Here is a 27,892-nt window from a genome sequence, read left to right as displayed (position 1 = left end):
CGTTTGGCTTTTACTCATCTCTACTCGCTTCTCCCCGACCCGGCTTTCTACTCGATTCTTCTTCACTTCGCTTGACACCTTCGCTTCACCCTGGACTTGGATTTTGGACTTCTCTCCCTACGGATTCCTGACCACGGCGAACCGGCAACTTCAACCTGAAATAAGAGGCCCTTCTGAGGACATCTCCGGCCCTGACGAGTTAGACAAGATCGCCTAGCCTCCGCTGCCTTACAACCAGTGGATCGGGACGTGTGCGTTAGTGACTGCAGCGGAACCACAACACGACGCCGGTAGCGCGTTAGCTACATTGTTGGTCCTTCGAGAAATCCGGATCTGCTGTCGTCACACGAGTGATCATCTACCTGATGCCTGCTTCTCTTCGGTCTGGAAGAAACGCCGCCATGCAGGAAGGACGCGCCGAATCCGACTCCGGTTCATCGACTTCGGCCCAGACGACAACGGAATCTACCGCCCACTCAAGAGAGATGCGAGCCATGCAGCAGCGACTGATGCAGGACATGACGGCCGGGATGGTTGAGATGTTCAAGGAAATGAGATCTCAGCTCCCGCTCATGTTGGCCGCTACTACAACCCCAGAGAAGACCACGACGCCCGCCGGAGCGAGCGCCGCGGCGGCGGCGCCTACCTGTGCACACCTTGGGTCGTTGGAAACGACCCAACCCGGGCCTGCGTACTTGGAGGAAGCCGCTGAGCCACGACCGAACGTAGCAAGCCCTGCGGACCACGCTACATTGGACCCGACGACACTCGGCTCCATGGATTCGGAGACAAGACGACTCACCGGCGAGTGGGTTGACAACCAGAACAGTGCTTCATACCCCACAGTTGACAGGATGGCCGCAGCATTCGTGAGGGCACTGAAGGACGGTGATTCGACTGGAGTGACGTCGCAGCCACGAAGTGATGACCCAAGGATGACGTCATTCATCGCGAGGCAGACTGGTGCGAGAGACCTGCCGCAGTTCTCCGGGGATCCGCTAGAGTGGCGGATTTTTAAATCGCAGTTCAACCAGTCTACGGAGATGTGCGCATTATCCAATGCAGAAAACATCATACGGCTGCAGAGATCACTCACAAGACGGGCCAGACAGACTGTATCGGCCCTACTCGTGGACCCGGGCAGGGTTCCCGAGATCATGAAGATGTTGGAATCCGCGTTCGGACACCCTGAGCTCGTCGTGGAGACGGTCTTGGAACGGGTGCGGAGGATTCCGAAGCTGCCAGACAACGCGTCCGCGGAAGCCGTGACGGATTACGCCGTCGCAGTGAGGAACGTCGTCGCGACCGTCGAAGGATTCGACGGTGAACACCTTTCTTCGCCGAAGCTTCTCTGGGAAATGGTAGGGAAGCTTCCCTACACGCACCGATGGATGTGGATTACGTCGCGCATCGGGACGAAGAGAAAAGCGAAGTTAAGTGAATTAGCCGACTGGCTAAAGGACGTGACGGGCGTGATACCTAACGCCGGGTGCCTCGATATCAACACAGGCCCCGTCAGGGCTGAAAGGAATCGCGCCTCTAAAGGACACGTGCTGCTGAACGTACACAGTGAAAGTGAAAAATGCGCAAAGTGCAACGGAACACACAAGCTCGACGTGTGCCGCGAATATTCGGGGCTTGGCATGAAAGACAAGTGGGCATTTGTGCGCGATTTAAGACTGTGTTTCCTGTGCTTGGGGAAACGCTGCCGAACGTCGAAATGTCGGGCAACAAGGTGCAACATAGACGAGTGCGGAGGAAGGCACCATCGCACACTACATACGCCGCGCGCCCAGTCGACGGATGAGAATGTGTTACACGTATCGCGGAAGGAGGGCTCGGTCGCCCTTAAAGTGTTACCTGTGACTCTCAGTGGACCGAAAGGTCGAGTAAATACATACGCGTTACTAGACGAAGGTTCAACTATCACACTCCTGGAAGAAGAGGTCGCCGACGCGATCGGAGCGCGCGGTCCACAGGCCGGTATACAAGTTACGGGTATAGCCGGAATCGCCGCGAGTGATGCGTCATCGCGACGCGTAAAAGTGATAATAAAAGGCGACGCCGGCGCTTATGAAGCGATCGCCTACACAGTTAAGACACTCAACTTGCCGACACAAAAAGTTAAAAGTTGCGACAACTCGGCGCGGGAAGTGACAGTGAGACCTAAGATGCTTATAGGCCTCGATAACGCCGAGTTAATAGTGCCGCACGGCCGGGCGGAGTTTCGAAGTGACGGCGTCATCATAAGTGATACGCCGCTTGGCCGCGTCGCGTTTGGCCGACACGTGAGTCATAACGATAATAACGCGAGTGCACCTACGGGTGAAAAATATAACGAAGATAAGTCAGTTTCTAATGGCATAGTGAAAACGGTCCTAGTGAGTGCTAAAGGACCGTCGCGTGATGACGCGCTAAGTGAATTAGTGAAATTTAACTTCAAAGTGGATTCGATCGGAATCACGACCGCGCCGCGGATATGTGCCGCAGAAAAAAGAGCGCTGGATATAATGCATAACTCCACAAAGCAGCTTCCCACAGGCCGGTGGGAAACGGGCCTGCTATGGAGTTCAGACAACGCATCGCTCCCCTACAACCGAGAAGCGGCAGAAAAACGCCTCTACTCGTTGGAAAGAAAATTAAAAAAGAACCCGGTACTTGAAGTTGCGTACCGGGCTAAAATCAGCGAGTATGAGGAAAAGGGATACGCCGTTGAGTTATCCAGGGAAGAAGAGGCACGAGAAAACCCAAGGAAATGGTTCCTGCCTCATTTTTCGGTATGCAATCCGAACAAGGTTGGGAAAATTCGGGTTGTGTTCGACGCGGCGAGCCCTCACAGAGGTGTGTGCCTCAACGACCACTTACTGACGGGACCGGACTTGCTCACGTCACTAGTGGGGAACATACAGAGGTTCCGAGAGGGTGGCGTAGCTATCGCCGCCGATATAAAGGAGATGTTTCTCCGCATAAAGATGACACCCGATGACACGATGTCACAATTGTTTTTGTGGCGTCGAAAACCGAACGAAGCAGTGAGGACCTTCGCTTTCACATCCATGATGTTCGGAGCCAGGTGTTCTCCGAGCAGCGCCCAGTACGTAAGAGACCGCGTGGCCGCGGCGAATGCTGAATCATTCCCGGAAGCAGCGCGGGCTGTACACGAGAAAATGTACATGGACGATTATTTGGACGCCGTGGATTCGACTGCGGAGGCTGCAAAATTGGTGAAAGACGTCACGGCCCTCCTGCTGACGGGGGGCTTTGAAATGACGGGATGGGCATCAAACAACGCCAAGGCATTGTGCTCGGTCCGCGACGAGGATCGAGCCAAGACGGCTATCATCATTGGCGAGGCCGCCACTACGGAAAGAGTACTAGGCGTGCGGTGGGACCCGCACGCAGACTATCTAGTATTTAAGTATAACCAAGAGGGCGGTGACGAACCTGAATGGCCTACAAAGAGGCAGATGTTGGGAGCCGCCATGAGGGTCTTCGATCCAATGGGATTTATTGGATGCATAACAGTGAGGGCTAAAATACTGTTACAAGCCGTGTGGCGATCGAACATACAATGGGACGAGGCTTTAAAACTAGAACACGTGCAGAGATGGCGCGAATGGCGGCAGTTACTAGCCGAAAGTAACTGCGCAATACCGAGGTGTTGTATCAACAGGAAGGCGGAGGAAATAACAATGCACGTCTTCAGCGATGCCTCGGAACAAGCCTGCTGTGCGGTGGCATATTTTGTGCACAGGGCGGGCACTAGCTTTATTATGAGCAAATGTAAAGTAGCGCCGCTAAAGCCTTTATCGATACCGCGTCTAGAACTTCAGGCGGCGCTACTCGCCGCGCGGTTAGCGGCGAGTATAAAGAGGGAAAGCCGCATGAAAATTAAAAGAACTATATTCTGGACGGACTCGAGCACGGTTCTATCCTGGATACGCACAGACCCGTTGAAGTATTCAACGTTCGTAGCGAACCGACTCGGGGAGATCGATGAAATCGCCGGAATAAACGGTTGGCGCTGGGTACCGACAAAACAAAACCCGGCGGACATCGGAACGCGAGATACACAGCCACTCGATCTGTCTTCGAACGGCATGTGGTTCCGGGGCCCAGATTTCCTCTCCCGGCCGGAGAGTGAATGGCCTCAGGAAAAAGGGACAATCTCGCCTCCTGAAGACGCGCTGGAGATAAGACCACCGCGTCACTTTGTGGGCCATTGCCACACGACGACAGGACTCCCGGACGTATCCCGCTTTTCATCGTGGGTACGACTTATACGGACGACGGCCTGGGTTATGAGGTTCGTCGGACGTTGCCGCCGTCCCAGACAACGTGACGAGCCCGAGAAGCCGGGAGGTGACTTCGAACTCCGGGCCGAAGAATTGAATAAAGCCGAAGAAATATGGGTGCGCCTGTCACAGAGGCGTGCCTTCGGCAAAGAAATAGAATGCCTACAACGGGGAGAGGCCCTACCGCCCGGAGGACGGCTACGCGCTGTCACGCCGTTTATTGATGGAAGCGGCATACTGCGTATGGGAACCAGACTACAAAGGATAGATGACCAGAACGTGAATGCCCCGCCAATACTGGACGGTGGGGATGAATATTGCAGACTGATGATAAGTTACCAGCACGCAGCATCAGGACATCCAGGGACGGAGCGCACGATAAGCGATATCAGGTCGGGCTACTTTGTCGTGCGCCTCCGTACGACGCTGCGAGGGATCATCAGGAGCTGCCGGGCGTGCCGCATGCTGAGATGCATTCCGAAGCCGCCACTGATGGGACAGCTGCCGGCGGCCAGGCTGGCTAGCGGGGAGCGGCCGTTCACTCACTGCGGCCTCGATTTCTTCGGACCGATGACCGTGACACTGGGACGGCGCACTGAGAAAAGGTACGGTGCGCTCTTCACGTGCATGACAACGCGGGCGGTGCATATGGAGTTGGCATACTCCCTATCCGCGGACTCGGCTATAATGGCTCTAAGAAGGATGGCCGCTAGGCGTGGTCACCCCGCGGTATTGTACACAGATAACGGTACAAATTTCCACGGGGCCGATCGCGAGATGAACGCGGCCATAAAGGAGCTAAGCCGAGATGAGAAAATGCTCGGTGAACTAAGCGCCAGAAGGGTGGAGTGGAAGTTCATTCCCGCCTCCTCACCACACATGGGAGGCGCCTGGGAGCGCCTAGTAAGATCAGTGAAGGTAGCGCTAAGCGCTACTATAAAAGCGCGTTCCCCACGGGAAGAGACACTGATAACGGCGCTAGCTGAGGCGGAATACAGCGTCAACAGCCGCCCGCTAACACATGTGTCTGTGGACCCGAAAGATGAGGAGCCGTTGACTCCTAACCACTTCTTGCTGGGATCAGCTGGCGGTTTACAGCCTTTGGTCCATTATAGTAAGGCGGAGGAGGCCACTTGCCTTAGGAAACAGTGGCGAGTGGCCCAACAGATGGCGGACATCTTCTGGCGACGGTGGGTGCGAGAATATCTGCCCACGCTGGCGCAGAGACCGAAATGGAGGGACCCGGCAACGCCCATACAAGAGGGAGACCTGGTATTAATAGCGGACCCAAAGCTGCCACGCAACACATGGCCCCGAGGACGAGTCACGAGGGCCAGCCCGGCAGCCGATGGACAAGTCCGCGTGGTGCAGGTCAAGACGGCGACCGGGACCTACACGAGACCAGCAGTCAAGGTGGCGGTCTTCGCCGAAGGGGGCCACTAGCAGCCGAAGGACGTCCGGATGCTTCAGCGCAGCGGAGACTGCACCGGGGGAGTGTTACGGACGTCAAACGGAAAAGCGGCCCTTGTAGGGACCGCCCCTGCGCTATATTAAAATGTTTAGACTTAGGGATCTCGGTATGTGTTAGAAATGAGCTGCCCCTCCAATAAAGACTAGTATTTGTCACTTTCGGGGGTGGCCTTTTCCATACCGAGACATTTAGAATAGGCATTTAGTTACAAATTAGTTTTAAGTATATTTTTGAATGTGCATCGTTTCGCGCTGCGTTGCCGCCGCAAGAATGCCGTGAGAACTGGAGGGGGTAGTGCCTATATACGTGGAGGGAGGGAGACGGATGGAGCGGGCGTGCGGCCTTCTCTATCGCTCTCTCTCTCTCTCCGCGCGGCATACGACGGCTAGACCCGCTCGGCGGGGTGAATGGTGGGGCACGTAGCGCGAACGGTATATAACGTGTACAAATGAAAATAAATGACACTTCTTCTCTGACGTTTGGCTTTTACTCATCTCTACTCGCTTCTCCCCGACCCGGCTTTCTACTCGATTCTTCTTCACTTCGCTTGACACCTTCGCTTCACCCTGGACTTGGATTTTGGACTTCTCTCCCTACGGATTCCTGACCACGGCGAACCGGCAACTTCAACCTGAAATAAGAGGCCCTTCTGAGGACATCTCCGGCCCTGACGAGTTAGACAAGATCGCCTAGCCTCCGCTGCCTTACAACCAGTGGATCGGGACGTGTGCGTTAGTGACTGCAGCGGAACCACAACACGACGCCGGTAGCGCGTTAGCTACAAATTTGTTAATGAAATATTAGATAAATACCAACAACAACAACAACAACAAACCATCACGCCGTTTCCCCGTAGGGGTAGGCAGAGAGGATAGAACGCCATAACACTATATCTTGGCATACATACCTCGCTTCCTCTACATTCATACATCTTCTTATGCACGCACGCCGATTATTCCTACTTTTGACATGTCCATCTTCAAGTATTTGATGGACTTGATCGTGCCATGTCTTTCTCGGTCTTCCTCGTTTTCTGCATCCATCAACATTTGCATCGTAGATCCTTTTAGCCGTTCTTTCGCTGTCCATTCGCTCTACATGTCCAAACCAACGCAGCACCCCTTTCTTGATTCTGTCAATAATGCATGTCTCAGCCTTACACACTTCACGGATCTCGACATTTGTGCACTTATCATACATCGTTTTACCACACATTCGCCTAAGGGATCGCATTTCGACAGCATTCAACCTAATTTCATCATTGTTTTTCCAATTCCATACTTCGCTCCCATACATAAGAGTTGGAACTAGAACTCCGTTGTGAACTGCTAGTTTAGCCTCCTGCGATAAACATTTGTTTGCCAAAGTAGATTTTAGTGCACCGTTCACCCTGTTCCCGGCACTCACCCTCCTTTCAATATATTTATCGGCCTTTCCGTCCCTAGTAAACATACTTCCAAGGTACACAGATTTTTCTACCTGATTCAGAATATCTCCGTTCACGCTGATCTCACATTTAGTTATATTTGCATCCCTTTCAAAAACCATCACTTTCGATTTATCAACATTCATAAGCAAATCGCTTTTCTTGCATACCTCGTAGACTTTTGTTACCAAGAATTGAAGGTCTTCTTTGCTGCTAGCAAGAAGCACGGCATCATCCGCATACAGAAGACAGATAACAGTTATACCATTCATTTTTGCTCCCATTCTTTCATACAGTTATCGATGTATATGTTGAACAACCATGGTGACATTACTTTGTAGTTTCAAAATAAATTCATTTACAAATGCGTAATACAACGTTTAAGGTAATTTTAAAAATAAATAGTATAAATTTACTAGTTAGATTACCAGTGCAAATGTTTCTTTTTTGCACCACGTAATTGTGCCCGGAGGCCATATTACAGTAGTGAATTACATCACAGAACACCCAGGCTTGAATAAAAACACATTTATTTTTTGTGTTCTCACCAGGAGTCGAACCCGGAACCTTCCATGTGTGAGTCAAGCGTCTTGACCACTACACCACAAAGGCCGCCGTTGTTGCATTGTATGAATTACATTTACAGTCATACTTCGTTTTCTAATTATTAATGGTATGTTCTCTAATTTATGTTTATGCTTGAATTATTATTATAATCGTTTGGTTTTTTGTTTGTATTATTTTGAATATTATATTTGTACTTGTTAAGCAACATTTAAAGAAAAAAAAACACTTGTAAAAAAGAAGGCCCTGATTTGACACATGGATTTCCTGGCTAGTCGGGACCTGAAACAAAGAACCTCCGTTTATTTTTAAATGGTGGAATAAATAAAATAACGAACTCATAAATTTCTTCATATTCACAAACATCAACAGATGTTAGAATTGAATAAATTTTGATTTTCAAATAAAGTCAGAATCGTGAAAGTTACGCAGTGTGTAAAGTGGCCACTTAAACCAGTCAATGACAGGTCGTAAGATCATAAGCTCTGACTTTTATATTCCCTTCTCTAAAATGTTTTTCTTCTTTGTTGTAATGTGTTAAAATTAATAACTCTCTAGGAAATTGAATCCAGTCCTTGTCTACAAACATTTGGACAATTCAAAATATTGTTGATAAATCCACTTGGTCCATGAAGAAGCATATATATTAAAAAGGTTTTTCAGGAGTTGCCTAATATGTAGGTGTAATAATTCAAAAATATTAATCTCATCCGCATAAAAAAAGATTCACCTCTTAACCTTCACAAATATCAACAGATGAAAGAAATAAAGGAAAATAGATTTTCAAATATAGACAGAATGGTTAATGTTCCACAAATTGTAGAGTGGCTACCTCAACTAGCTAATGACAGGTCATAAACCTTGCAGATGCTTAGAATTTTATATTCCCTTCCATGAAATGTCATTTTCTCTGTTGTAATATTTTACTAATAAACCTTATGTATTATTTTGATTAAACGAACAAAAATATTGTAAAAAAAACGAAAATTCGTGAAAAATAGTACGTATTTTGAAATCATGATGGATTACTTTCTTGTTTATCAAGTACCTAAGTGTGAATGACCCTTCGCCATTTCTGTTTGCAACCCTTGCCAAGTGAAGAAATGAGAATTGGCATTACTTCCTCCCCTTCTCACTCCTAATGAATTGATGATCACTTTTCCATCTTGATGAACTAGATTAAGCACTTCTAATAAATTGATTGCGATAGTTTCAGTACTCATTAATTATATATTAGACTGTGATTTAAAGAAGGAGAAATATGAAAAAAAAAATATATACTAAACTATTTTTATACTAAATGTTATAAAATATTTTTAAATAACAACTCACCGACTTTTCAATGTCTATCGGCTTCGAGACGTACCCGGCCATTCGCCAGGACACTAGTTATGTATAGCCTGATCAGTTCATGTAAGATGTAAGGGTTGCTTATTAAAATGAATGGCAAGTTGATTTTCTATTTTTGGACAACAACTATGGTGAATGTGGTTTTGCATGTTGGTTTTATGGCTGTCCTGACGAAGAGACGGACAAAGAAAAGTCGTCAAATAAGTGGTAATATACAAAAATGTAATTACATCAAGTAAAACAGACTAACATTAAACCCATCAAAAACTGAACAACTGTGGGTGGCTTCAGCCAGACGACAGAATTTGATCCAGGATACGGCTCTACCTAATGTAGGGAGTACCGCTTTACCCACCGTTAAACTACTGGGAGTTTTACTCAATTCTGACCTATCTCTTGACGCTCAAATTAGTAGAACGATAAGTTCATGCTTCTACCAGCTGAGACAAATTAAATGCATCCGCAAAAATTTGCCGGTTGATGCCGCCCGTCAATTAATAAATGCGTTTGTAGTGTCTAGAGTCGATTATTGTAATGGTATCTATGCAGGTCTACCAATGAACAAAATGACTCGCCTACAATCTGTATTGAATGCCGCAGCGAGACTTATTTTCGGAATCTCTAAGTTCAGTCATATCACTCCACTACTTCGGGAACTACACTGGCTACGTTTTCCACAGAGGGTCAAATACAAACTCTGTTGGCTTATGTATAAGTCACTGCACAACTCGGCTCCGGAATATCTAAGGGAACTATGCATTCCAGATGAACTAGCTGACAGGCGTCTCACGCTTAGATCAGCTACGTCTACGGCGAGAGGAAAAGTTATTATACCTCTACGCAAACAGCGCACTAAATTTGGTGAACGCGCATTTGCGGTCGCAGGCCCTATGGCATGGAATGCTCTCCCAGCAGAGGTGCGAGGCTGTGAAAGTGAAGTGATGTTTCGGAAAAAACTTAAAACCCACTTGTTCTCTAAATCATTTGAATACATCCGTAGCACGTGACACAAAAATAAATTATTTTAATTAATTTACAAATTTAAAAGCTTCAATTAAATTAACTTAACAATAGAATCACAATGTAAAGCGCCCTTGAGGTATTTTATTACGAAAATGGCGCTATATAAGTTATCCATAATAATAATAATAATAATAATTTGATCACAGAGTTAATGCTTTAAATATTATTATATTTATTTATTATTTTTTTTACATTACAAACAACAATAAATAATAAAAATAATGTGTTACCACTAGAGTAACCCATGCTGAGGACACTCGACAATATGTTTTTTTTTAAATGTACAATCGTCATCATCATAATCATTCCCTTTCCGCACCTAATTATTCATAGGGCACTGCATTGGTACACCAATCAATATACAGAGAGAAATTATAAAATGTTAAGACAGTTAAAAATACTACGTATTTATGTTCATACTTAATTTCTGTGTACCTGTATTATTTATTTTATAAAACGCACAATAAAAAGAAAAAGATACAGCATGAACTGCACGTTTGTGGAGCAGGTGATTCGATATTGGTTTGGGCGAATGAGACAATCCATTTTACTTTTGCCCACCTTCACTATCCATTTTTCATAGCCTCTTTGAACATTTTCTCGTTACTAATGGTTTTAATAGACAATGGAAAAAGATTGTTGATTTTAATTGCTGAGTACTCAAATTACTTTTGCACGTTAATGGTATAAGTTTGTATTGGCTTGTATACATCGGTCAGATGAATCTCACCCACAGGACTTGATGACCCCTCATAAGCTAGATGAGGTGACAACTTTACAGACTGTAATAATATGATATATTCTACTTAGTATGACGGTGAAATACTCGTTATTTAGTCAGGTGAATCTCACTCGTAGCAAAAACAGAGTCAGCGCTTTGATTTCTAACCCCTTTCAAAATCAAGAACGAGCTGTTTTTTTATGTTGACAAGTGTAGTGTCATAACGTTTACTCGAAATAAAAACACAATACTTGTTTGCTATGATATTAATTTAATTCATCTAGTAAGAGTTACACAAATATAAATCACATTAATGAGATTACTAATGATTAAATACCTTGGGTACTTTTTTCGAACTGTTAAGAATTTTAATTCCATCCACTTCCTTAAAACATTGTTTACGGCCTTACGTAGGAGTAACTTAGAATATAACTGTGCGTATAAGTATATGTATGAGTGTATAAGTAAAGGTGTATATGTGTGTATATATGTCAATATATGTGTGTGTGTACATATATATGTTTATATACGTATCAATTATTATTTTTTTTTTTTTAAAAGAAATATTTGTGTTTTTATGATTTACCCAAATATTTCATTTTAGGGCAATTTTCAACGAGTTGTAAATAACTCACTATTAGAAAATGGAAATAAAGTTGGAGTAGAACCACGATTTGGGATTTGAACCACGGACCATTGATCCGTGAGTCCGAGACACTAGCCACAGGACCACAACCCGATTTAATATGTGTATACTTCTGTTCTTTCTATTAACTTGTAACACAAACAAACCATCCCCGTTTTCTGTAAGAGTAGGCAGAAAAAATAGAACGCCACATCGCTCTGCCTTTGCATACAGATCTCGCTTCCTCTACATTCATACATCTTCTCATGCACACGCGCCGATTATTCCGACTTTTTAAATTCAATTTATTTATTCATATATATGTACCTTACAAAATGGAATATTTTACTTCAAACAAATAGAAATAATGAAAATGAAAATGTAAAATTAGGTATATATAAAAATAACACATTGGTATACATAATATATAGAGAATAATATGTTAAAAAAGTAAGAGAATCTTTAACGAAAAACTCCCCCAGAGACGTGAAAAATGACAATGTCCAAAGTGATATTGTTCAACATAGAGATAGCCCTTCCAACAGGCATAACCATTGGCAGGTTGGTCCTGTATATTGGAATATGAAACAGTCTATGCTAAGGTAGGTAATCCGGAACATAAAAGCTAATGTTTTGCATGATTTTAAGGTTGTCGCATAGCAATAGAAAGAAATGCGAAGTTAAATACACATTCCTTCTGATCTTAAAAGTACTCTAATCATTCATACCTTGAAAAATTTCAGTGAGATTAAGCCATGGATAATATCCGTGCTCCCTCATGTTGAAAAAGCAATAGGCCCAGGTTGGATCCTTGGGGGATTCCGGCATAAGTACATGTCCGTCTACAAGTATTTGTTGGAGGTCATGCCATGTCTTCTCAGCCTACTTCTATTTATGTATGCATCAACATTTGCATCGTAAATATGTTTAGCCGTTCTTTGGCTGTCCATTTGCTCTACATGTCCGAGCCAACGCAGAGCTCCTTTCTTGATTTTGTCGATAATGCTTATCTCAGCCTTACATAATGTACGGATTTCAACATTTGTACATCTATCGTAAACAGTTTTACCACATGTTTGCCTGAGAGATCGCATTTCGACTGCATTCAGCCCACTTTCATGCCCGTTTTCCCAAGTTCATACTTTGCTCGCTTCATCAGGGTCATCATACTTACTTGTAAATTATTATAAGATTTGAAAATATAATTGCCTAACTTGAAACGGAATATGTGCTCTTGTCAACTGGGCAAAGTGTGCAAAAAAGTGGATAAATGATAAACTGTATAAATAAATAAATAAATTAGTAAATCAAGAACATGGCAATCTTTTTACAGTGGGAAACTAATGAAGCTGGAAAAAGTTTAAAAAAAGTTTCTCAGATTCATCAATTTCAAACTTAATTTTCCAGCTGAACAGATTGATCTCAATTTTTTATTCAACCTTTCCAACTTATCGTCCCTTTCAAAGCGAATAATTCTCAACGATTCAATAAATTTTAATATAACGCCGAATGGCATGAAGTCCCTGATTTAACAAGACTGATGAGTATTAAGATACCAAAACAGTTGTTGTGGTGTCTAGGAGACAGAATAATTTTGGTAGTTCTCCAATTGTCAATCACACTGGCTTGGAAACGAGTAGGGAGATTTTTTATTTATTTTTAAATAAAACTAAAATAATTGTTATTATTTGAATGATGTAAATGTTTTAAAAACTCTTCTTAAATAAGTAGTTTTACATTTTAACCCATTGGTTTCTTTGTATACGTCGCTCATTGCGCAACTCCAGATTTGAATTCAACTATGCCGTTTTGTGTCGTTATAAAGTGTAGAAATACTGATGGGATCTGAAAGAAACAGGATGGGATTACATTTCATGTATAATTAGCAAGTGCATGAGTAAGAAACAAATGTATTACTTAAAAATATAATTATAATTTGTCAGATTGTCAAAGAAAACAAAATGGACATTTTGTTAGTGTTGCTAAGGCAGTAACTTTTTTACGCTACTTTTCTCATCTAATGAGAAAACTAATAAAAATTGGACCCCTTGGATTAAAAAACGCCGTGGTGGACATTCGACCGACATTATCTTTAAAACATCAAATATTATTTAACATGACATAAAAACATCTGTTTTATCAAATGAAATAAGTTTTATTTTTTAAGTTCAAGTTAACAAATTAAATAACTGTTTACTACTATACTCTGCTGTGTCAATTGATGTTTCGGCGTGTTCAATAAAATTTTAGAAACATTAACAAATTGCGTTTTTTTAATTAGGGAAACATATTTTTTTTATTACATTTTTATTAAAAGTCAGTGAAATACTGTCCAGAATTTTTTTTTGGTAATTATTAGTAGCATAAAAAATACTTTTAAATTTGTAATTTTGAATTCCCGCAATAACGGTCATTCCATGGGCCACGCCCTTAATACGTCACGATTTATGTTTAGTTGTTTATGCCATTGAAATTTATGTAGAACAATTTCATGAATCTTGACGTCACAACAACTAAGGCCAAACACGTCGCGTTTTACTGCTAACATATTTTTATTGTTTTTTACATTTATGTATGAAAACATTTCTCTACAATATCCATAATGATTTTGGAAATACAATTAATTATTCTTAATCCATTTATTATATTTTTATCGGTAATCATAGTATGTGATTTTTCTCTATTATCTTACATTTGTGGAATTGATTATATTTTTCTCGATCTGGCAACATTAAGCGGCGATTTCAAGCATACGCGCGGCGAAAGTGTGGCAAAGTAGGGGATTTTTCGGACACAGTCCGATGTATTCTAATATGATTCTACGCTCCTTTTGGACTATTCTTAATTCTCTATGCTGGAGGTGTAAGGAAGAAGCGACTTAGGTTAAGGCTCTCCCGAGGCATTCGCAGCACGTGGCCAAGACGTGATCGGGTTGTGGTCCTGTGGCTAGTGTCTCGGACTCACGGACCAAAGGTCTGTGGTTCGAATCCCACTACACCCCAACTTGATTCCATTTTCTAATAGTGAGTTATTTACAACTCGTTGAAAATGGCCCTTAAAATTTAATATTTGGGTAAATCATAAAAACGAAAATATTTATTTTTAAAAAAAAAAAAATTAAAAAAAGTTCCATCACTGCACTCACTCTTAAAGGCAGGGTGCAGTGATGGACCCGGCTTGGCCACGTGCTACAAATGCCTTGTTTTGGGAGGCTACTGGGTCCATTATCGGACTTTAATGTTTGTAATGATATCAGACCACCTTATACCAAATATTCTCCTCAAACACTTACTCTCAAAATTTTGGAGTTTAGTGTTTTGAGTTTTTGATCGGTTTTTTTTTTGTTTTACCGTTTTACTCGACCAAAAATGTTAGTTTGTTTCATTAAAAAAATTATTACCTAAAAATAAAAAAAAATGTTTTTGCCAGACTTATTGAGGTTTCCACAGTAATGTTAATAAAATAATTGGAAAACTACTCGTAAAAAGAGTACTTATACATTTTAATTTCAAACCAACATCATGAGCTTTAGGAAATTCTATAAATGGAATCAATCACTTTCCCTCGAGGAAAATGTTTTAATAATATTATTTGAAGTCGGAAAGTACAACTTGTGGTTAAATTAATTCCACATAATTCCACCTCTAAGGGATTTGACCCTCTTCCATCAGAAGCGAGTAACTTTCAGTAGAATTTCAACTTTGCTGTTTAGGAATATCCTAACATGACTTAGATTTACAAATGAGAATTCAAGACCCACGTCAGATAACCCAAACTATGATTGTTTTTTTGATCGCCGTAAATTGATTTTAGCTAATAGCGAACTGTATAAAAAAAAAAATAGGTTTATGTAATTTATAAATTAAATCAAATTACAATATTAAATTGTTTGAGATGCATTAATTTGTAATCATCATTTTAAAAGGCGTTAATTTTCTTTCTTCTTAAACTCATTTTTTTAGTGTCCATTGTCCGCGCTGCTCGACTGTTGATTCATCGCCAATCCAATATGAAAGTTGTTTTTACTAATTTTAATCCCACTAAAGAAAAATATTTCTCTTTTTGAATCTCTCTTATGTTTTACCTTTTTATCCCTTCTTCCTATTGAAAATTAATCTCGATTTAAATTTGTTTATTTATATGTATTCCTAGCACAGGTGGTTCCTTACTTTGTGCATAAGTGCAGTGTACTGCCAAGTAAATATTTGTGTAAATAAATTAGTAATTTTATAGATAATAACAATATGTTAAAAGAAGGTAGAAAACAACGGGGATTCGTTGCAATATTATACACGTAAACATCATAATATTCAATGCTAGTAGCGCCAAAAGATCTAGTGAAATCGACTCTATCGGACAATTTTCTCATCTTGTCTACGCATGCGCAATCGTCCAAATGCATATTCTGTTTTGCACAATCTTTTACCCTGAATTTGTAATAAATATATCATATCTCCTAAAATCGTTATTTGATCGAGACAGACAATGCTTCATACTGATGAATTGTGCGTTAGAGGAAGAAGATAATATACATACTCCGGGCATTGCCAACGCATCCGCAGATTTAAAGTTCGTTTGTAATGTCACTTTGAACATGCGTAATAACATGATATTAGTACAAATTTAGTTGTACTATAACGTGCGTAAAATGTTGGGCGTATTTAGCGTTTCTGGTTCCAATTTTTGATGCGCGGGCTTTCATACTTTTGCTCGTTTATCACGTCAGACCTATCAGTTTACTATAATATTTTTGAACTCGATAATATACAAGTTGACAAAATGTAAAGAAATGCACTGCCAATGTTTTCGGTCAGGAGCCGCCAGTGATTGCCAGTTCTATATAATTAGTTGGTTAGAAGAAATTGCCATTTGGCAATAATCCGGCTAATGCACAAAAAGAGATTAATAAATTTAATTAAGGTGATTTTTTAAGTTACATGTACATATTGTTCAATCACTGCAAAATAAAAATTAAATTTTTAAAATGATTTGTTTTATCTTTAGCTTCGTGAATGAAATACAATTTATTTTATCGCGTTACATAAATAATAAAAAAATGCCTTTAATAATAATTCAATAAAACGTATCTGTATATTATCAACTATGAACCTTTATTTATTTTTCTTTGGCGTTTATTTACATTCATAATATTCTATTATTCAAATGATATATATGAACAGAAATTATAAATTATAACTGACTAGCTTTATTCGCAAAAACCTCCACAAAGGCCTGATAAAAAAACTTTAATCTCAGCTAAAACGTGGTTAAGAAATCCACCCCAAATTTATGGGATGTATTTATTATGTACATAAAAACTGTTTATTGCCTCATTTCGTTAAGTATCTGGGTTCTGGGAGATAGCACTTGGAATATTAGGTAATGTAATCATATTATGTACATTTTTCATTAAAAATATATGTCTCGTGAAAAGGTATTTTGTGAAGACTCTCGGAACATTTGTATTCAGAAAAAATGTATGCAATAATGAAAATATTTTGAATTACATACTTTAAATAATGAACAATTATTTTTCCTGCTTAGAAAAATTAAATTGTATATTGGAAAACCCAAAAGTTGAATGTTCCCAAATAGCCAAAGATGTTAAATTTAATATTTAGGGCTTACAAAAAAATATTTATGGTCACATTCAAAACTGTCAAGTGATTTGAAATGTTTGAATCTTATAAAGCACTAATAAAATCCATGAAAAAGAGTATTGTAAAGTGGCACTAGTAAAAAACATGTTTAAATTACATGCTAACGTGACGTGCCTTCATATTTATGAATATATTTATATTTACTGTAGGATTTATCTATATCAGTAAAATACATAAATTATTGTAGTTTAAGAAAATATTTTTAAAAAACAAAATGGCTTTAAAAAGCTTATATTACTTTAAAATATATTTTATCAAGTCTAGTTGTCTGAAAACAAAAAAATAATAGTTTTTTCATTCGCAAATGTAGCAAAACAATTTTAACCTTTTAAAATATATACCTACAATCAGTAATATATTTCTTTGAGGAGAGACAGTCAGCTAGCGCGTGAGTTGGGTATTTTAAACGATGCACAAAAACACGTTATTCGTAGGTAGATGTAACAACAAAACCTCAAGCGACGCGACGTCCGTCCAGTTTCAATGCTTATCTCGGATTAAAAATTTAGCTTGCATTTGACAGTGTATAATTATTTTCTTGGTTCATTCCATACAAATTTATATGGAAACCACCCACGACAAATCAATGAAAATAAATATTATTTAAGTAAATGATAGAACAAATACAGATATTTACAGGTTTTTTTATTGGCATCATAATGTTCCTCATATTATTATTTTTAGTTTAAAAAATCTAAATTTCTTGCAACAGAGTTTTAGTGGCCTCTTCAAGTGTTTTCCCTCTCTGTTGCAATAAATTTAAATCTTTATGACTCCCTAGGGAGGAAATTCAGCCAGTCAGCAAGCATTTGGACAAACTCAAAACATTGTTAAGAAAATATATTTCAGTTAATATTTTTGTAAGACTTTCAAATGTACCTAAGGCACTTCTTATCGTTTTCGCCCATATTTATTCATGATTATCTTAACAAATTACGACAGACATGAAGAACATTTTAGAGAACGGAATATAGAAGTCAAGGCGTCCATAGAGCTTTTGACCTGTCATTGGATGGTTTAAGTATATTTGAACATTTATATTCCTTCGACTTTTCCATCAGATGAAGTTTGTGGTGTTAAAGAGCTGAGCTGAGCCAATGATGAAACTATAATTTTTTATTTAAATTGCTGAAACAAACCTTAATTTTATTATTGAAAATTATGGAAATGGAATTATTCATTTTGTTTTTTTTTTCAAATGTCTGAATTTCTGTCTGAAATGTCTAACACGCGACATTAAAGCTCCGCATCCAAAAGATTTTTTAGCACAGCCTTTTCAGAGTATAAATCTCGTTAATGTATTTGTGAAAAATAAATATTTGATGAAAACAATTTATTTAAATAAAAAGATAAATAAAACGGATATTGCTTTTAAAATTCCATATGCTATAAACAAACGAAGAAATTCCAATTTTTAGAATATTGTTTAGTATTCTAGAGGAAAGTTAGATGCGATTATTTATTCATTTGAATGAAGAGTAAGGGTGGTTATTCCCCAAACTGTGAGATAGGAATCTGATTCCAGCTAAGAAATAAAGATTTTCACTCGATTTATTCTTGATTATTATAGCCGTTAGAGATTTGGAATAAGGGCAGGAAATACTTATTACATGCTATTACCTCTCTTTATATATTTCAACATTATTAAATCACTTTAAGAGTAATATTATAACTGCAAGGCACTTGTTAGTCTAATTTACCATCAAACTATGTGATTTATGTAAGCATTTACTAGGGGCATTACACCATTTGTGGAGTAAATTTATTTTTTATTTTTTATAAAAAAAATATTTGCGTTCTTATAATTTACGCAAATATTAAATTTTGAGGCCCATTTTCAGCGAGTTGTAAATAACTCACATTTAGAAAATGAAAATCAAGTTGGGGTACAGTGGGATTCGAACCACGGACCTTTGATCCGTGAGTCCGAGATATCAGCCACAAGACCACAACCCGGTTCAAATTAATTTCTTTGTTAAAACTGTTGAATTTAACAAAATAATAAACATTTTTTTACATTTTTTTTTTTTTGCACCACAACAGGCCAGGAGGTTTAATTACAGTGGTGAATTATATCAATCACAAAGCACCCAGGCTTGAGAAAAATCACATTTTAATTTTTGTGTTCTCACCGGGAATCGAACCCGGAACCTTCCGTGCGTGAATCAAGCGTCTTGACCACTACACCACGGAGGCCGCGATATTTGCCTTAATGAGATATTTGCCTTAGCATGCATTTAAGAATAACAGTTATTTTTATCTTTTATTGAAGACTACATTCAAATTTAATAAAATTAGTATTTGAAGCACTAATTTTGTGGTTAGTCATTATGTTTTTTTTTCTTATATTTTTTTTTCTACCAACCGGTTTCGAAACAACACAAGTTTCCTTATCAAGGTATACTAGCTTAACTTACACTTTACTTGAGTTAAGTAAAGTGATTTATCATTTTACTTGAGTTAAGTAAAGATCAGTTCGTTTAATGGCGAAAAGTATTGTAAAAATGAAAAAAAAAAACTGTAGAATAATAGTTTTAATCATTTTTGTTAATAAACATACATAAAATTATTATTAAATTACTGATTACAACAACGAGAGAGAGTTTAGTGTCATGCTTTGAAATCTTCTATAACAAATAAATATGTTTTTACCAGTTTAAAATCAAAATTTCACTCTAATTTTATGACAAACTAACAAATTACGCATTTTAAATTGACTTGTCTATTTTAGAATCGGTGTTTCGCTGTGTAAATTTAACATACTTAAAAAAAATTAACATACTTTAAAAAAAAAAAACAATTTATATCATTTCTTGAATTGAATTTTAACAAACAGGTTTCTTACTTTTTACTAAGCTGTTTATTGTACCATTTTTAATACAATTACAAGTTTTAAACAATTATTTTTTTAAACTTACGCACCCACACACACGCACCCTCTCCCTCATTCATTCCCACACGCACATGTATCCTCTCCCTCATTCATTCACGCATACACACATTCACATACACATGAATACAAACGTCACACAAATACAATTACTAAACTTATTTTCTTATATATTACCTGTCATTACATTTACAGTGGACTTTTTAATTGGCTTTAGCATTGTTAAGATTTTTCTACTTATTTTGTTTATGTAATAGCTGTAAAAATCCCAAAAAAAAAACAAAATAATAATCGAAATTAGAAAGTATTTTTTTTTATCAATCAAATCCTACTTGTTTTCTTTGTTTAAAAAAAAATCTCGTCTAGATGAATTACTAAATACGTTTTACAATTACTTCTTATTTGTCGTTCTATAAAAAATGGCCCCTTTAAGCTGAAAGCCATCAAGGAAATCCGTCATTAGCATATTTCATTATAATACTGGGCAATCGATCATTTGAGGTAATTTAAAAAAGGTATTGGTTTAAGCGAAACCTTCTCACAATGTTATAGAAAGACGTGCTTTATCGATTGGCTAAAACTGAAATTTGGTTTTTAATAACGAATGCTCAGAATTACTAAATTTGACGTGAATTAGTATATTTTTTATCTGTTTCAGGGCGAATGAAAAATAATGTTATGTGAGTAAAATAGAACCTGAATCATGAACGAGTGTTTTTGATTTGCTGATTTCTTTCTGATAAAAATCCTAAATAGGTAATCGAGTGGAGAGAAATCAGCTCTGAATTTTTTTTTTAGAGAAAAAAAAATATTTGCGTTCTTACGATTTACCCAAATATTTCACTTTTAAAAGACGGTGGTAAATAATCTCTTTGAACGCGGTGATGTAACATCGTGTTACCATTAGTAAAACAGGGAATATTCTAAAGTACACACATTGAAAAAACATGATTTATGCGAATCAACATACAAATTGGCCTTGTGAATCTGTTTTAGACAACACCCGCCTCAGAACAGCGTCCCTGTCTTCCTTGTTATAATTTCTATCTTCGTGCTCTCTCTTCTATCGGATCGGTGTGTTTCTGAATTAGCGGACATTTATTTTTTGCGTAGCAAGAACAAATATTTTTGTATTTAAATCCATCATAGTTATACAAATCTGGTGTGAAAATGTTCATTTCAAAATTACAAAAAACATGACTTCCTCATTTAAAAAAAAGAGAGATATATCAAGTCTTGTGTCCTATGTCGACTAGTGTGAAATCACAGCCACACAAAAAGTTATTTTAATCGCCATTTTTAACGAGTTGTTCTATTCTAAAATGGGAATTAAATTGACAATCATGTTTATTTAGGTATTATACCTATCTTATAAAATTGACAATCATGTTTATTTAGGTATTATATTCTTGTACAAAAATCTGCACACTTCTCATATTTTATAAATGTTTTTTTTAATGGGTTTTACAAACAGCTTACCCACCACATACCGCACACCGCACTAAGGACATAAGTCTCCTGGGCGGTGCCCACATACACGGAAAATTTGCTCATTGTCAAACGAGAAAAGCTGCCCGAAGGAGAACTTTGAAATCTGGTAGCCTTAGCATCTTTGAGCTGAAAGAAAGTAATCCAGAAGTACATAATATATACTCCATTGGATTGAAAAGAGAGGGAAGTGAATTCTTCACTGACTGGGATTAAATTGATTGGACATGATCAATTCGCCGAAATGATTACAAAGCTTTTTAAAAGCCTTAAAATTCTTTTTAGAAGCCACCAGATATGTATATCCTACAGGACCTATAACAGAGCCACGGATAGTAGCGAGAAGCTCCATTCGGTAATCATAGAGAAGAAGAAAGGAACAAGACCACAGGATGTGTTCAGAAGATTGGTTAGGATATCCGCAGCATAATTTTTCATTAAATTTACCATAACCTGATAAAAACTGCGTAGTCCAGTGATCGGGGATAATCCAAAAAGATTCTAAGCGCTGACGGATTGAAGGAAAAAAAAGAAAGGTAACCCTCCCTGAAGGGGAAGACTCTCATCGCGATTCCCAAGCATTAAGAAGAGCATTTAAAGTTTAAAAAAATATATTCGATTGAGACATTCCTTCAATTGGGAATAGACGAACGCCACCAACAATAGAGGAATGCCTTCTTTTTAGGTGGAAGATTGCAGATCGTCGCTGAACCTCCAGATATAAAGGAAACAAGCCCGTTAGAACCGGGAGTGCATCCGTTGAGCATGTCTTATATGCTCTAGAAAGAGCCAGAAGAGGTTGCCTTTGTCCGCTTAAAATAATTCGCCTGAAATATTGCAACTCACATTGGTGTGCCCAACAACCAGCTGCATAGCATACAATACCTAGAAAAATGGATTTATAATAGACCGTTGAAGTTTCAAAAGACAATCCCCAGCTGGCTCTGGATAAGCGTGCAACTTTGTGGAAAGCCATCTTTCCCGAATTCACGGCTTTCCTAGCATGGGAAGTGTAAGACAAATTTCTTCCAAGGATTACACTAAGGTTTGAAACCGAATTTGACGCTCGAATAGACGTGTCTATAAATTTAATTGAAGGAGGACAAACAAAATTACGTTTTTAAAGTGAGAATTGAGTTTTTTGAGGAGCAAAACTTAATTTATTTCGAATACCCCAATCGGATACTTTATTTAATGCATTAGCTGCTAGGGTTCCAAAGTGTTAATAGATTTCCTGGCAATGTCAGAAAATGTTGCGTCCGCTACGCGTCGCATTACAGGGCCGAGATCGGATTCTAATTGCTCTATCTTAGATTTTAGACACAAGTTCGTTTCAAATACAGCATTTTTTTCCGCCTTTAAAACTTGGCACTCTGATTGAGATTTTACCAGCTCCAGCATAATTGAATCTTTGTCAATACATAGCTAGTAAACTGAACCCAAAACGTGCTGGATATGAATAGCCACCTTAAGCTGCTGTTCTTTGGGAAGTTTAATTTGTCTTTCCCCCAATACTTCTTGAAGGGTTAAAAGAGCAGCTTGAGCAATGGCAAGAGAATTCTGCTCCTTGCTCTTCATCTCTGTTACTTTAGTAGATTTCTCCGAATCTGAATGACTCCCATCGGACGTATCTCCATCGCTAGGTACATTATGCTCCTGTTTGCGTCGGACAGCCGAAGGTGCAATAGTAGGAGATGGAGTTCCATGATGACCGCGAGTTTGTTTTTTAGAACGAGGTGGGCCTGGCTCGGTGGACTCCATTACGGAAATATATTATAAATACCCAATAGCCTTATAATATATAAGTAAATAAAAAGTAAATAAAAAAAAAAAACGATATTTTAACAGGTCACTTAAGTGCTAACTTTACCTTAGATGATTACACAAAAAGAAACTGACTGCACCTTGCGAGTTATCGTTTAGTAAAATAAATGTACTCACCCGGTAAATTGCAACAATAAACTTATATGGAATACAGTAGTAAAAAAATAATTATATGGCAACCTTATTTAAGCGAGATTACCACTTTAAACACAATGCAAAACACAACCAAACAAGTGTTATTATTTAGTCCGCAAATACAAATCAAAATTCGTGATAATAGCGAGGGTCAGTGCACATGTCACAAGAGAAATGTCAGAGCGCGTTATTGTTCGACTGACCGCGGAGGCAGTCAGTAAAGAACCCCACTGGTAAGGAGTTCAAATGGGTTTTACAAACATTAATGTTCAGATTTATTATGTTCATCATCACTATTTAATTCAAAAGGCCACTTATTATTTTTTCACATTGATCGGTTTCTGTTTCCACAGTATAAAATCAAAGAAAAATATCAATTTACATTACTATGTATGAATGACCAAAATGACCCAGACACTTTTGTACGTGGATTCTATTTAAGGGGTCAAATATGGCCATAAACATTATTATCACAAAACCTATAAAACAAACAGTCGCAATATATCCACCCCGTTTGATGTATAAACATTAACTGGTAATTCCAAAAATATGAAGCCGACATTTCATAGATTGACAGCATGGTTTGTAAAAAATATTCGTTTATGGGTCATTTGACTTATACGCAGTAGTTAAAGATTGATTTTGGAATATTCGTGAATAAAAAAAGCATTAACGAATATAAAACTTTAAAAAAAACTTTACAATGAACTATCTTAGAACATGCCGAGCCATGTAAGATGGAGACTATCCTAACCAGAGGACGCTCCATATTTATTTTCTAATTCACTAGTTTTATATAGATTCCCTGGTATTAAATATTTTTACTTATTTATGCAATAAATTTAAAAAATAAATTATGTTAATGGATCTAAACATTACAATGACTGACCTACTTAAAAAAATATGCTGGAGACAGATTTAAAATCAATATTTTGAAGCACATGATGATGACATAGCGGCCTCCATAGTATAGTGGTCAAGACACTTGACTCACACAAGGAAGGTTCTGGGTTCGATTCCCGGTGAGAACACATAAATAAAATGTAATTTTCATCAATCCTGGGTGTTCTGTAATGTAATTCACTATTGTAATTGGGCCACCTAGTCTGTTGTGGTGCAAAAAAAAAATATTGCCAGTGAACATAATAATTATTGTGATATGTCGTTAAAAAGGCGTCTATTGAAACATACCATTTTTAATGGACTTTAAAAACTTTAAGCTTATTTCATTTGTGTAAAATAGCGAAACAAGAAAATGCTGCCCGTTCAACTAAAAACATTATGTTTTCAGAAGCAACTACAGTAAAAATATTTTAATGTTAAAAACTTGTTCTTCCAATACCAAAACGGATACAATTACATACCAAAGGTAAACAAAATAAGATAATTGATACAAAATGAAAAACTTTTTCAATATCATTTCAGAAATGCCAAAAGTTGTATTGAAACATGAATTTTTACAATATTGTTATGTTTTTCATTACATAAACTTTTAATAACGAACGAAAAATGTTTTCTTTGACTGTCAGTACGACGTGGCGCGGCGTGCTCTGTAAAATTATATTATTTGTTAGATTTTCCGATAATTTAGAATGCGAAGTAGCAGGACTCTAGAATTTAACATAAAAAGTTGATTTTGGACCTTTAAAAGTATAAGGATATTTTATTTCGAAAAGAAAAAATAAAATAACACTCAATTGTTATTGTATGTACATCAATTGAAGGGGTATTTAGCTTAAAGGTTATCATTGCATTTATTTGATATTTGAGATGTTTATGCTATTTTTTTTCTCTCGATTAGTTCAATAAAATAGAATTTGAAAAATAAACAAATTGTGGCTCCATGTCCTAAATAAGGCTGGTAAAAAAACAGTTGCAATGCGAGAATTGCTGCAACAAGTTCGATTTTGTCAGTTCAAAAAATATTTTTTTTTAAAACACAAAGTAGACATTTTTTTTTGTAATTTTCTGTGATTGCATGTAAAAATATAAATTACATTAATTGAAAACTGTAACGTGCGACCGTAACGGGCACCTCTGATTTTTTGCCCATGTATCGCTGTCTCGGCCCCACAACGGTACTCTTCTATCATCGCAGCTGACCGGCTACCCCTGCGCGCTTCATCCTCAGCGGAGGGCTGAAAGAAATCATCCCCGCTACAATATTCACCAAAATTCGACTAAAACAGGTCGTGCACCCGACCAATGCGTATGAGTTTTGTTTGAATCCCCTTAAACGATCAACCGTTCTTTGTATATTTCGCAGTTACGCGACACTAATAAAAGCACAACTTACTCGTAGGTCTCTTATCACCAGTATCGGAAGAATTTTATGAGAATTTCTATAGTAAGCGTTAACAACGATGTTTATTAAACAATCACAAGGGAATGGTTTGTAAACTTGGAAATAGAAGCACGTTGGATCAGTGGCGAATTACACGGGGCTAAAAGCTATCTTTATAACGGTCAAAGAGTAGGTCCGGACGAATTTTAGTCGTTCGCCACACGTCGATGAACTTTTGCTGTGTGGCGCAACTACGGAGGCCAAGGAAGGGTCTGACGAGGGTGACGCCGCCGCCGCCGCCGCCGCCGCCGGTCGCAAGGGAGTGACTACGCGAGAGAAATTAGCAACTACTTCATAGTTTTTTGCGTGTAACCTAAAATTCAATCCCGTTTTAAGTAAACGGAAGGTTCAAGGTAATGTATCATTACAAATTTTACATTTGTGACATTTAATCGGTGCGGTGTTAAATCACAAATTAGAGCAAAATAACACAAAAAATACTAAAATTTTGTGAATTTTTTCAACGCTTTTTGACATTAAAATGAATTTGATTGAAGTTTTAGTCGAGAGATTTAAACCGATTTCTCCCTTATACACAGCGTTAAGACAGTGGTATACCCAATGAGCTTTAAATGACATTATTTATTAGACGAAAATAAGTCTGACTTACTTAAATAATACAGCTCAAATTCCTTTCCGCTTATTTAGTCAATCATTTAACATAGCACGGCATCATAGAATACCATAGAGCGGATTCATTAATAATATTTTTTTAGTTATTTAATTTATCCATCGGCAGGAAAACACACGAATCATTACACCACGAGGCCGACTTATCTCCAATTGATTTGATTTAGTGAAAATTTCACCCTCGATTAGAAAATAAAAAAATAAAACGAAAAAACAAAATAATAAATAATGTCGATGGGAGGAGTGCTCTCCCGAAACTATAGTAGTGTTCTTGTAAAAGTATAAAACTGTGTAACACTAATAACGGAGTTTTATTTTCATAATAATTAATAATAATTAATAAATAAGTATCCACACACCTTAAATTTACCGGACCGAGTGGATTGGCGTGATTCGTGTGAAACTGTCCCGTGCATGACAGACACAATAAACCATTTTTATAAGTAATAATATATAAAATTTATACCAATAATTTTTTTCACCTTAGAATTCAATTCAATATCAAAATTCTTTTTTTTAACCTTATGGAATTCTAATTTTATAATCGTAATCGTAATCGATCAAATTCTATTATATATCACCATTCTAAACACTAAATCGTATTTGAAAGATATATTTCTATGTAAACCGTAATATTCTATAAATTTGCTCCACAAATTGATTCGTTTATGTAAATATTCCCAGTTGTAATTAACTTTTTGATCGCTATCATCGTCGTCGTTCCCTTTCCGTATCTAATAATAGTCATAGGGCACTTCATTAGTAACAATGGCAGTGTCTAGATCATTATTACATCATTTTATTACATAAAAATAAGATTATTAGTCTTACGCTTTAGGTACAAGTCTAAAAACTGTGAAGTATTGGGGTGTAAAAACATAATAATCTTAAATAAATATATTATGTCGGGGATCGAATGCGAGTCATCTTGCATGGAGGCTAACCATCAAACCCCAAGGTGGAAGAACACTTTTTAAGCATTATCAAATTTTGTAATACATGTACTCGTAGCTTATAAATGTGAGCCGTAAAATGTTAAATATTCGTATAAATATCACCAATACGACTTTATTGAACTTCAAGGCGTTGACTTTCACTTTTTAAAATTGTGAGAGCCAAACAAAAATAGAAAAAATGCATTTTCAAACATTGACTCAGTGTAAAGTAATTACTTGCACAGGCTCATTCATTTATCAATGCTTTATTAAATTAGTTCATAACATTTTAAGAACTAATATAAACTTTCATTAACATTACCATTTTTTTTTAAATTTCTCAAAAACATATATTTCAAATGAATTTTAAATAATTTAATTTAATTTAATTTCTTTTATTTCCTGAGGTAACTCATTGGACAGCTTCAATCCCTTGAACAATGAGTTTTGAGATTTTGTTTTTCTCATTAGTAATCTTATTTTTCTTCCCTTGTTCTATATGTATGACATT

The 27,892-nt window shown here is 38.0% G+C and overlaps 2 protein-coding genes across 2 annotated transcripts in view; both read left to right on the top strand.

Annotated features, from left to right (window-relative positions):
- Positions 1-27,892, top strand: part of LOC148279578 (uncharacterized) — a gene marked incomplete at its 3' end in the record, with an annotated part of 105,271 nt that overhangs the window by 17,873 nt on the left and 59,506 nt on the right. The gene's annotated exons all lie outside the window — the stretch shown is intronic.
- On the top strand, positions 366-5,738 carry LOC148279579 (uncharacterized). Its single transcript, XM_088229715.1, has one exon. The coding sequence runs from the start codon at positions 366-368 to the stop codon at positions 5,736-5,738; it is 5,373 nt and encodes a 1,790-aa protein (XP_088085841.1).

Source organism: Micrasema longulum, unplaced genomic scaffold, assembly GCF_059751315.1.
Source record: "Micrasema longulum isolate JH-2025_06_02 unplaced genomic scaffold, ASM5975131v1 h1tg000699l, whole genome shotgun sequence".
Classification (NCBI taxonomy): Eukaryota; Metazoa; Arthropoda; class Insecta; order Trichoptera; family Brachycentridae; genus Micrasema; species Micrasema longulum.
This window is presented reverse-complemented; position numbering and strand designations above follow the sequence as displayed.